The sequence below is a fragment of the Mytilus californianus genome, unplaced genomic scaffold (genome assembly GCF_021869535.1).
Source record: "Mytilus californianus isolate M0D057914Y unplaced genomic scaffold, xbMytCali1.0.p SCAF_3, whole genome shotgun sequence".
NCBI lineage: Eukaryota > Metazoa > Mollusca > Bivalvia > Mytilida > Mytilidae > Mytilus > Mytilus californianus.
Window position 1 is genome coordinate 12,806,401 of NW_026262679.1, and position 13,598 is coordinate 12,819,998.

At 34.1% G+C, this 13,598-nt stretch overlaps 1 protein-coding gene across 1 annotated transcript; it reads right to left on the reverse strand.

The window, feature by feature from the left end:
* Positions 1 to 1,942: 1,942 nt before the first annotated feature.
* Positions 1,943 to 11,908, reverse strand: LOC127732955 (hillarin-like). The gene is made up of 9 exons (XM_052242182.1): positions 11,836 to 11,908; positions 11,311 to 11,403; positions 10,402 to 10,506; positions 9,905 to 10,131; positions 7,640 to 9,011; positions 6,283 to 6,448; positions 4,045 to 4,325; positions 3,518 to 3,700; positions 1,943 to 2,215 (listed from the first exon to the last, which is right to left on the reverse strand). Exons 2-9 carry the CDS (start codon positions 11,401 to 11,403, stop codon positions 2,090 to 2,092), a joined length of 2,553 nt encoding a protein of 850 aa, XP_052098142.1. The 5' UTR covers positions 11,836 to 11,908; the 3' UTR covers positions 1,943 to 2,089.
* Positions 11,909 to 13,598: the final 1,690 nt, after the last annotated feature.

Here is a 13,598-nt window from a genome sequence, read left to right on the forward strand (position 1 = left end):
CCCCACTATCTGGTAAATAACATCATAAAGTCGCGCATAATTGATGAACTTTTCCAGTGAAGGGCATAACTTAAAAGTGGTCTATTATTTTTAAAATATCAAACCAAGAATAGCATTTGAAATTTTTATAGCAGGTTAAATTTGATAACAACATCATTTTTACATTGATGATACATGTACTAAGAAGTTAGGGGCTTAACAATTTAATATATCCACTGAGGACATGCAATATGAAAAAATTCATTAATGTCTTCTCAGACACGTCTTTCTGGAAAGTTCAGAAGAATGTACACATCTCCTATGTGTTCACCAAGGACAGTTCATTCCACTGACACATTTGTGGTACTTAATAATGATGTTATTAACTTATTTACATAACAGTTACCAATGAATAGAGAGTTATTGTGATATAAAGACTGCACAAGAGACACACCAAATAAATTCAATATAGATCTGATACTGAATAATTATGAATAACTTATTATAATTTAATATTTGTATTTGGAATAAAGGGACAGTCACTATCTGTCTTAACATTTATTACTCATTTTTGTCGAGCCTGCGACTTTTGTCGCAGAAAGCTCGACATATGGATAGTGATCCGGCGGCGGCGGCGGCGTTAGCTAACTTCTTAAAAGCTTTATATTTCAGAAGGTGGAAGACCTGGATGCTTCATACTTTGTATATGGATGCCTCATGTTACGAATTTTCCGTCAGTCACATGTCCAATGTCCTTGACCTCATTTTCATGGTTCAGTGACTACTTGAAAAAAAAGTTAAGAATTTTTGTAATGTTAAATTCTCTCTTATTATAAGTAATAGGATAACTATATTTGGTATGTGCGTACCTTGCAAGGTCCTCATGCCTGTCAGACAGTTTTCACTTGACCTCGACCTCATTTCATGGATCAGTGAACAAGGTTAAGTTTTGGTGGTCAAGTCCATATCTCAGATACTATAAGCAATAGGTCTAGTATATTCGGTGTATGGAAGGACTGTAAGGTGTACATGTCCAACTGGCAGGTATCATCTGACCTTGACCTCATTTTCATGGTTCAGTGGTTATAGTTAAGTTTTTGTGTTTTGGTCTGTTTTTCTTATACTGTATGCAATAGGTCTACTTTATTTGGTGTATGGAATGATTGTAAGGTGTACATGTCTAGCTGGCAGGTATCATCTGACCTTGACCTCATTTTCATGGTTCAGTGGTTATAGTTAAGTTTTTGTGTTTTGGTCCGTTTTTCTTATACTTTATGCAATAGGTCTACTATATTTGGTGTATGGAATGATTGTAAGTTGTACATGTCCAACTGGCAGGTGTCATCTGACTTTGACCTCATTTTTATGGTTCAGTGGTCAAAGTTAAGTTTTTGAGTTTTGGTCTTTTTTCTTATACTATATGCAATAAGTCAACTATATTTGGTGTATGGAAATATTCTATGATGTACATGTCAGTCCTCGCAGGTTTTATTTGACCTTGACCTCATTTTCACAGTTCATTGCTCAGTGTTAAGTTTATGTGTTTCAGTCTGTTTTTCTTAAACTATAAGCAATAGGTCAGCTATATTTGTTGTATGGAAGGATTGTAAGCTGTTCATGTCTGCCTGGCATGGTTCATCTGACCTTGACCTCATTTTCACGATTCATTGGTCAATGTTTAGTTTTCTTGGTTAAGTCTGTTTCTTAGAAACTATAAGCAATAGGTCAACTATATTTAGTGTATTGAATGATTGTAAGGTGTACATGTATTTCTCGTTTGGTTTATATGACCTTGACTTCATTTTCTTGGATCATGTTAAGTTTATGTAATAGTTGTAGTATAGCTTTCATTTAGGACTATCAACATAATATCAATGGTTAGTAAAGAAGGCGAGACATTTCAGCGTGTGCACTCTTGTTAATACATTTACAGAAATACTGTTGATAAATACTGAATGAGAAGTAGTCCTTTAAAATGTTTTATTGTAATAAGCTCCAGAATTGAATTGATCCCAAATTGCCATTGGCAAAGAAAGAGCATAATTTTGACTGAAATATGTGATTTGTAAATTATTTTAAAACCAATTGAACAATAAATATCAAAAGAATTCTATTTGTAATATGTTCTATTGCTTAACATATATCTGTCTCTAGCTGTTAATAAGGAATCAAAGTTTTGTGACATTTTTCTTGGCGAGAAGGTTCCCTCTTCCATTTCATCTAATACATTCCTTGCCTGCAAACAAAGAAAATTTTAATTAGTATTAAACTTAGTATTATTTTTTTTATTCCTAATTTTGGGGTAAGTGGATAAAATATTCATATTCTATGCATATTAGGTAGACGCAAATGTTAATATTAGATTTATTTGGTTTTGAAATTTTTAACCTTAATTAATTTAACCTGGAAATACTGAAAAAAGATATCCCACTAAAAAGTGTACCGACTATAACCACTGAAACTTAACTGTTGTTCCATCATATTTCGTTTTGACTAGAGTACCATCAACACAGTAGTCCTGGTCTTTATTTCTAGTTATAAATTGTTCCCCCTCAGACAGAGTTGAGTTGAATTGTATTGGCTTTTCTGTTTATTCACTACTTTACAAAAGTTCAAACAGACAAACATGGGAGAAAAAAGTAGGAATCACAAAAAATATGAGACAAGCTGTGTCAATATGGTGAGCATTAAATCTACCCCTAAACATGCATCATTTGTCCTGTAATTCATGAGCCATGTCTTGTAGCAAATAATATATTTCTATCACTTGTGGAGAATGTTACTTTCTTGTCCCTGGAAGATTAAGTTACTTGCATGTCAACCTTTCTTAGCTTAGTGTGGGAAAGACACTTACACATTTGTAGTAGTTGAATACTTACACAGTACATCACATTTTAATCTGGTAAATCAATGTATGATATGCTTGTGTTTCATACAAGAATCTGTATGATGATTGGTAATTAAGTCAGCTATATACTTTACTACTGTTTGAATGTGAGAATCCTTATCCATTTAACACTGGCGTTTATTACATATGTTTTAAATATGAACTCATAAGTAGAATGTGACCACAAATGTATCACACCAACACCTAGACAGTTAATGTAATATACAGTTGTTAGACTCGGACTAGTGCATTCGAAGAACTACTACTAGTAGCTAGTTTCTTCGAAGACAAATCGTTTTGTTTTCAAATGTGATAACCCCAGTAAATCATACTGACACCAAGGAATTCAAGATGGTATTGTAAATATTTATCCATTTGTAGAATGTGACAACCATATGAATTCGAGATGGTATAATGAAGATATTTACCCATTGCCATTTGGTAGAATGTGACAACCCAAGTTGATCACATTGACACCTAGGAATTCAAGATATATTTTAGATATTTACCCATTATTAGAATGTAACAACCCAGTCAATCACACATTCAAGGTGATATTTTGTAGATATGTTACCCATTGATAGAATGAGGCAACCCCAGTAAATCACACCGACACATATGAATTCAAGGTGATATATTGTAGATATTTACCCATTGGTAGAACGTGGCGGCTCCAGCACTAGCATGTTTGACTTCCATTACATCTACACCCCGTAACTTCTTGGCTGCAAGCTGTATAATATCTGGAGTTATCGATCCTGTATAGTTCTTAATACGGATTATAATGCTGTTGTCATGCTGCTTCCTAAGTAAAGTTTGAATATTGCCCCATTCCTATAATAAAGGAATATGTTAATGATCTTATCACTATTATAAACTGGTTGTTAATTTTTCCTAAATAGGAAAGCGGAGTTGGAAGGGTTTTTCGTTTTGAAACTTTACCAATACATCACAATACAGTGATAAAGAATTTTCTTAGCGTAATCAGTACATGTACTTAGTATTTGAATACATTAATTTAAATTGATGAAATTTAGTAGTGGTTAGATTTAAATCTGATATATCATGTATATATATATATAGCAAGAATAACCTAACTTAATCTGTTTCTAAATTACCGGTAATTGATATTTCATACAATTTACCGGTTATTGATATTTCATACTATTAACACTCACTTTGAGATATTTTGGAGCTTCTCCCAGTAGTATGTAAGTTGCTTGCATTGTGTTGATTACCCCTTTTGGTGGATGTGCATAGTTTTCTATTTCTGATATTGTCCATTGTTTCAGTTCTAACACATCATGTGAAAACATTTCTAACGTTTCTAAGTGTGCCTTCAAGTCCTCTGCTGCATCAATGTTTGGTTTCAGGAGTCTAGCAAACCTACTCTTCTCAGCTGCTACAACAGCTCTGCCTAAGGTTTTTATGTGTCTCCTGTTGATCCCATCTCGCAAATCTGCAAATTATTAAATTTCTTCCTTTATGATTTAAACTTATGCCATGCTTTTCAGTAATCGGTACTCTAATGAATATCCTAAATGTCATTCTGGATTATTGTTTTGTTTGATCTCTATCTCATTGACTCATACCCCACATACCATAGACACACATCCCACATCTCTTTTGATCTCATTGACTCATACCCCACATACCATAGACGCACATCCCACATCTCTTTTGATCTCTATCCCATTGAATCATACCCCACATACCATAGACGCACATCCCACATCTCTTTTGAACGCTATCTCATTGACTCATACCCCACATACCATAGACGCACATCCCACATCTCTTGATTGCTATCGCATTGACTCATACCCCACATACCATAGTATATAGTTATCAAAGGTACCAGGATTATAATTTAATACGCCAGACGCGCGTTTCGTCTACATAAGCTCATCAGTGACGCTAAGATCGAAATAGTTATAAAGCCAAACAAGTACAAAGTTGAAGAGCATTGAGGACCCAAAATTCCAAAAAGTTGTGCCAAATACGGCTAAGGTAATCTATTCCTGGGATAAGACAATCCTTAGTTTTCCGAAAAATTCAAAGTTTTGTAACAGGAAATTTATAAAAATGACCATATAATTGATATTCATATCAACACCGAAGTGCTGACAACTGGGCTGGTGATACCCTCGGGGACGAAACGTCCACCAGCAGCGGCATCGACCCAGTGGTGTAGCTATCAAAGGTACCAGGATTATAATTTAATACGCCAGACGCGCGTTTCGTCTACATAAGACTCATCAGTGACGCTCAGATCAAAATAGTTATAAAGCCAAACAAGTACAAAGTTGAAGAGCATTGAGGACCCAAAATTCCAAAAAGTTGTGCCAAATACGGCTAAGGTAATCTATTCCTGGGATAAGAAAATCCTTAGTTTTCCGAAAAATTCAAAGTTTTGTAACAGGAAATTTATAAAAATGACCATATAATTGATATTCATGTCAACACAGAAGTGCTGACTACTGGGCTGGTGATAACCTCGGGGACGAAACGTCCACCAGCAGCGGCATCGACCCAGTGGTGTGGTCATAATTGAAGAATCTTTTATTTTTGCCAATAAGTTCCGTATGTGTACACGATTTTTACTAAATCTAAGGTTTCTACTCCCCCAATGTCCTCATAAAAGTATATTCTACCAAAATTTGTCAATATGTATCGGTTAATAATGACATGCGTAGCAGGAGACGCTGTCTCGCTCCTTTTTGAGTTTATGCGATTCATTCAGTTTTTGTTTATTGCCTCGATTTATTTTGAGATGAGATTGAACATCGGTAAACTACCTTATCTCGAAAAAATTCTTCAAACATTAAACCATTGCCAAAAGAAAGATGATGAACACCAATTAAAAAATAGAATGTGACGACAACCCAAGTCAATCAAATCGACAATAAAACCGATTGACGCGAACCCTGTATACAAATGGGAGGGGAGAAAACTTTGGTGTTCCGGAATAATAAACTGTAACTGCTCATTACATTTATAAAAATACTGTGATAAGTTGTAATTGATTACGAATAAGCAGAGAAAGACGTGTCTACGACATATAGAACATCGTTGTCGCAAGCTGTGACACAGTTTACCATGTGGACCTTAAAGTTTTTTATCCAAAGGAATGATTCTTTATCATAAAGAGCACTAGCTTGTTCCACTTGTTTCCATGTAAGATACGCAATACCGTATATAAAACACAGCTTTGGAATATCATATTAACTGAGAAATTTAATCCACAGGGAGGTACTAATTGTAAATAGGAAATTTATAATGAAAAATATTGAAGTCATCTATATCGGGGTCACACATTTTTTCTTGATCGGCCTTCGTTTTCAATGCTTGTAGAGGCCGCATTAGAAAAATAAATATAGAGGTATATGTGATGTTTCTCGTCTGTTTCTACTTACCTCTCCTTAGTCGAATGAATGCCAGTCTCTTTTTACCTCTCCGGACATCCTCATCTTCTGCAGGCATTTCTTTAAGGACACTTTGAATAGCATCTTCTAACTCCTCCACGTTGTCTCCTATACATGCCACTTTAAGTCGATATTTTGCTTTTTTTATTGGTACAGGCTAAAAATACATTATTTCGATGGAAGATGAAGTTTTCAAATATTCTATTGAATTCATTCATTTCTTGTGATTAAAAAGCTTTAAAAACAAGTACTTTGGCTCAAGTTATCAAACAAAGCAGTTTGTTGTAATTATCACATTTATAATCATTTTTGTTACCTCGTCCTTGTCGCAGACGACTTTCACCTCATAAGCCAGAAACAAGCTCCTACTAATAACTTTTTATATCTTCATTTCCTAATTTTGCACAAAAAAGCAAATACTATACGTTTACATTCTATAACTATAATTCACCTCAACAAAATATGCAATTAAACAAAGTATCGATAGCAATTAAAACAAAGATAATTAAAGGACACACGGGGCTACCGTGAATTAGACTACAACCCAAATACACAACCAAGAGATAATAATAAGTTATATATACTAAGAATATGTTCAATTTTACACTACTGTTCGATTTTCTATGTAAACTATATGTTTTATGCAGTCTACAAATGGCAATATTTAATTTATGAATTTCTGTATTAATTATCACATAACTTCCTCTAACTTACTTCGTTTGTTTAATTGATACTTTCATGTATAAAGTCCAGATTTGGTTTGGAGCACAACACAAGAAATAACTGAGAAATTCACTTATGTGCATCAATTTAATTTCTTTGAATTTTGTATTCGAACTTTGAAAATGTTTACTATAATTTTCTTAGATAGTTCCCATTAATTTTGCAGTGTCGCCAAATAAGGAGATATCTTGGGAAATTATGTAGTTGACATTCTTCAAATTTAAAATTTTAATATTTATTCAAATAAATATAAAATCTCAACTTTACATGTAAAAACGAGAGAGTCGTTTGAACCTTTAAGTAATATACGTGACAAAACAAAAAGCCAGATTTAAGGTGTCCATTTAATTACTTTAGGTTTCCTGATCTTATTGGTATGAACATGAAATTCATTAACATGATCACTAAATAACTTTTGTATTGACCATCATTAGTTTTACAATAGTATTGAGTGGCCATCTCTGGAAATACTCTTCTTTTATTTGACAAACATTTCTTTATGTCAGAAATAATCTCATATTCTTAAAAGAGAGGCGAAAGATACTAAAGGGACATTCAAACTTATAAGTCGAAAATAAACTGAATAAAAGATGATGTGTTTTTATGTATTAGGGGGAGAGCTTACCTCTCTTTGTAACTTCCCGATAGAACTCTTGAGATCTTTGTCTGTAAAGAGGTAGTTGACAGCATTAACGTATTCGTTGAATTGATTGTTGAAGACATATATACTTAGAACGTAGTCTCCCTCATTTAGAGCACTCACTTTAAAATCCAATTCCCTATTAGTTAGACTATATGATAGCTGCTTTGACACATCTTTCTTGTCAAGGTCACTGTGTGTCAGTTCACATTTCATATCGATGTGGCGAAGTAGGATAAATTTCACAACATAATCTTCTTTTTGATACATTGGGATAACCCCTACTTCATGTGAGGGTAGGTAGAGACCTAACGATTCTGACAGAGCCTGAGGACCCCACCCTGTACTTCCCGGGTGGATTGGAATAGCTGTGCAGTATCTTCTTACTTCTAAACATTCTATTTCTGTATCAACAATCCACTTTGAGTAATCGTTCGTGTTAGCAGTTGCAAATATGACTAATCTGAAAAATCCTTTGGTTGGACATCTTAAATGAACTGTCCAAATATCATAATCTTGGTAAAGAAGCACAAAAGATCCTTCAAAACTGGGCGTTTTTCTACCACCAAGCTGTGTTAGTTCATATCCAAGCTTCATTATGCGTTGGTTTGCCTTGATTTTATTTTTTAGCTTGAAAGTAAGAATTCCATCTCTGCTGACGTATTTAGTGATCTGATCAGCAGGATTACAAAACCCAATTTCATGGTAGGCAACACTTATATGCGGATACTCTAAAAATCTTTTTATCTCCACTGGTTTCTGGAGTAACTGCCATTCTCGAAGGTCAGGAAAGCAATGCAATATAATTTCCCGTGGTTCTATTAAGAAAAAAGTTTCATTAAAGACGCGTTTGGTCCTTCGAACGAAAATAATGTCCTGCGGTTCTGTTTCTTCATCGGCTTCGTCGTCAATTTTGAGAAGTTTTGTGTACATCCCAGTATCTAGAACAAGATCGGGGTTCCCTTCTGCTCGAACCTTTCTTCTTTTTAAAGCCCTCGAAGGAGCAGGAGTTACAGATTTTACGATTCGTTTGTTTCCTATTTTTGTCTTTTTCCTTGGCTTGAATTTATCTGTGTTTGGAAGGAAAGCCACTCTTAAGGGATCAACTGTATTCCAGTCTTCTGACCAAGGTCGTGGTCCAGGAATGAAGTTACCACCATCCTCAATTGATTCCCACGCATTTTTAACGCGCCTCGGTGAAGGAGTGCAAATCAAAAACGGATGAACGAACCCCCAGTCCCCATCTAGACACACTGCACACCATGTACATTGGAAATCCACTGGATCAATCCTTGATGGAGCGAAATGTGACGATTTGTATATCCCTCTTACAATCACACAAGGTATATTCACCTGCCTGTGATATAAAAAGGAGATGCAATATTAGTTAATGTAAGCTAATCAAACAACTTTTATAAATGTGTCACTTTTTTATTAAGTATCCTGGGAAGTGAGATTTCTGAACTATCGCATCATTTATGTCCATGTACATTATGAATAGGTCATTTAGTACATAAACATACGGGGTGTGGGACTGTAGATGAGTCGGCTATCAACCAAAGACCAAACGGACGAATAAGTGGAGTTCTTGATTGTAAGTTCAAAATATAACTTGATACTTTGGCTCTGCTGTATGTCATATTTTGTCCCAAAATTTGACGGGATTGCCTTTATAAAAACTAATAAAATGGACTATTGTCCTTTGGAGTACCATGTCAGAACAATGAGTCATTTTCTTTCTTTCGTTGATATAAAGTTTAAAAAACAAATGAAAATACTTGTTTTCCAAAACACCCAATTCTTCCACATATTTGTTAGAAAAAAAGCTATGGAACAGCTATTCTTCATCTTAAAATCACAGTACGGCTTTTAACAAAAGGATCGACAACGCCTCAATACATGTTCAAAACGGTCCTGGTAAAGTTTTCTAAAAGTCAATAACGATACATGTATGCACAGAGGGGAAGGGGAGTATCAACTAATTACATACTATAACGACCAAAGAAATCTAACAACTATATTGTGGGAACGTATTTTGAATATACATGAAGTAAAAAACACAAAGAAAGTATACTTTGTACTTATATTAATTAAGTCAGTCATTGACATAGGAAATATTCCTAATGGAAGCGTAAAACTGCGTGAACACTTAATTTCATAATGTTTAAGTGCAATATCACAACTGGGATATGAAAAAAAAAAACACATCCTTGTGATTCTGTACACTGAAACTGAACATTTTGCACTCACCTACACATTTGAGTAAGTAGTGCCGAAAACGTTCCAGTTTTATTTTTGATCATTTTCATATACCCTAATGGAGTTTGTGGTGATGGCGATCCAGGGTACAGCCTCGTACGGATTTTCTGACAACTAATCCACACTACAAATGATCGGACTATTTCTATTTCGTCAAACTCTGGTTTCACAAGGTATTTACACAGTTTCTCGTAACTAATCGCTAAACCAGCAGGTGCCTGAAAACAGAAATGTTCAAATGTTTGTGCATTTAACAGATAAAACGTTTTACTGGGAGACCGTTCTTTTGTTCAGTAAAAAGGAACTACTTATATAAAGGCTGAATGAATAAGTACTTTGCCATTTGAATATGTTATTTTACACAAATTCTACAGTAACTATAAACAGAATCATAACTACCAATTGGGCAATAGAGGTAACTTGTCTAATCTTTCAGCTGTAAATTCATGTAAGACTGATGTTTCCACAAGGATGCAAAACATAATTACCATAAGGGCGTGGCTATCTACTACATTGAAGTCGTATTCTGATAGGTCAAATTCTGCTCCAACATGGGGTGAGGGGTACTGTGGTAGGTTCATAGGTATGTTCAACTGAAATCAATAAAGACGTTTAGGTGATTTTATTGGACAAATACATAAATGTTTGATGATTGTGTTATCTGAAATGTGTAACCTCTAATAGAAATTGAATTCTTGTATGAATAGGTTTAGTTAAAGTCACGTATCTGTGTTAATACGATGAATATCACGTTTTAGATAGTTTAGGAGTCAACCAGAAATCCAAAGACAAAAAGAGACAAAGTCATGGTTGAAATAACATTGTATTTGGATTTTTTTTCTGTTTTAAAGAATTGTTAATAAGGTAATCATGGATTTCATTAGTAAAGTGGTCCAGGTTGGTCAACATTATCGCTTTATATATACACACATTTTCGATGCAGTCATTCTCAAATGGCAAGTTTGATGTACTGGTATGTGATGGTGGATACCTGAGACTACTATAACACAGTAGTAGTCTGAGTGTATACCAAAGGACTCTGATTATGATGGAAATTACCGAAGGTTGTTCGTTCAGCAGTCACTTTTGAACTCTGCATAAGATGGAGATTACCGAAGGTTGTTCGTTCAGTAGTCACTTTTAGAACTCTGAATAAGATGGAAATTACCAAAGGTTGTTCGTTCAGCAGTCACTTTTGAACTCTCCATAAAATGGAGATTACCGAAGGTTGGTGGTTTAGTCTCTGCACTCTGATTGTGTGGTTTGCCACGAAATTTCACGGATGCATAGCAAGTAATGATAAACCCCAAACAAACATTTCAATATCAAATATGTCGCATATGTTGTTTCGGAAATGTTAGAGATAAATATAAAAGATTAATGCAAGCATATCATACAGTATCAAGTCCTTGTTCTAAGTCCCAATGCCCTTCTTGTGGTAGCTCTTCATCTGCATTGGCCTCAGCTAATTGTGATTTTCCACAGCCCATCTGTAAATGCAAACGTACGGAAAATCTATGAGCTGTACATACAAAACATTATGAAATTATGCCATCCAAAAATTCTGGAATTTTTTTTTTTTTTTCAATCGCAGCAAATGTTATGCCTTGACATTTTAGTGTGTGTCAGTGCGATTTAATTATATGTTCAGATCGACCGAATTATTTCGGAAAGACGATCAAATATCAGTCAATTTATGCATTTGAGTTTGCCATTGTGAAATACTGTTTGTGATTCGTTGAACTCTATAATATCGATATCACTAAAAAAAAATCACTAAAAAAATCAAAGTATTGTCATATAAATATTTATTTTCCTTCATAAAATAAGGAATTTATATCCTTTAATTTATGATTTTATACAACTGAATAGAAAATAGATTTAATATTGATTGGTGATAAAAAAAAAAAGTGGCTACTTACTGTAGTATAGTTTTTATAAGTCGTATTACTTCATGTTGGAAACAGAATTTCAAACATTCACTGAACAGTTTCTATTGTCTTACCTTTTCAATAGTCTTTGTTTTAACTAAATGGCATAGAACGACATAGTTTCACATTTAAATACACGTACTATATATATTCTTTTGCAATGGACCATCTTACTTCGGTATTAAACAAAAATATTTGATTGCTATCGGGTTTATATGTCACTGAAGTCGACGTTAGTATTAGACTTACCCGTCGGACAAAAATCTAAATGGTATTCGGCACTTATGCATTAATGTTGAAGGAAATGCTTTTTACTTTTTTAAAAGGTTTTTGTAAAATGTAGTACAATAGATTTAACGAACAAAAGTTGTAGCTTTGAACCATCTTGAAATACGCAACATTATAATTTTGTAATATATGCGCCAATATTGATTGATGAAGATGTTATACAATTTGAGTAGAGATTGATGAAGTTGTGATACAGTTTCAGTAGAGATTGATGAAGTTGTGATACAATTTCGGTAGAGATTGATGAAGTTGTGATACAATTTCAGTAGAGATTGATGAAGTTGTGATACAATTTCGGTAGAGATTGATGAAGTTGTGATACAGTTTCGGTAGAGATTGATGAAGATGTTATACAATTTCGGTAGAGATTGATGAAGTTGTGATACAGTTTCGGTATAGATTGATGAAGTTGTGATACAATTTCGGTAGAGATTGATGAAGTTGTGATACAATTTCGGTAGAGATTGATGAAGTGTGATACAATTTCAATAGAGATTGATGAAGTTGTGATACAATTTTAGTTGAGGTTGATGAGTTGATATACAATTTTAGTAGAGATTGATGAAGTTGGGATGCAATTTCAGTAGAGATTGATGAAGTTGATATACAATTTTAGTAGAGGTTAATGAAGTTGTGATACAATTTTAGTAGAGATCGATGAAGTTGTAATATAATTTTAGTAGATATTGCAACTACATGTAAACCTCTATGGCTTTTGAAGTACAATCTGACGAAAAACCATGTTTTTACATAAACGAAGGAAAATCACACCGGTGTTTATCATATACAGAGGTATGGCCGTGGAATCGACTAGTTATCTACAAGTTTGCATAAATAATCAAATATCATTCAAAATAAACATACAATACATTAAAAGGGTAACAGGAATTGACAAAATATTGCCGGGACAGTATAACAGACCACACCAACCACTACTGTGATACCAGACTCCTCCGACACGAAAGACAAACAACAACGAACAACACAGTCTCAGATAGCCTAACTTGGTTTTGAAATAAAACTAAATGTAGTGTTTTTGTGTTTCGCTTTTTTTGTATCCGAACCTAACTGTCATGACTGTGTTGTGAATAAATTAAACAAAACACCCCCCTCCCCCTTCCCCGAAAAAAATTATCAGCATTGCTGCTGCCCCGCATCCGCAGGATATCAAATGATCGACCCTTGTTATTTTTAATTATTATACGTGAAATCAAATTTTCAAACCATACACGCCCAGCCACAGTAAATAATAATCAAACCTTTAAACTAGATATACATATTCTTTTTCGTGAATAAGGAAAAATTGCACAGCACTATAACATCTATCATATTACAGACATTTGACACCAAAGAAGGCTATTTGTTCAGCCGAAATATTTGTCAACACGATTTTAAAACATTCTTTTCGTGTACGTATTACCGTCTTATACTCGTATCGTTGCGCAAATCTTAATTAGATATAAGAA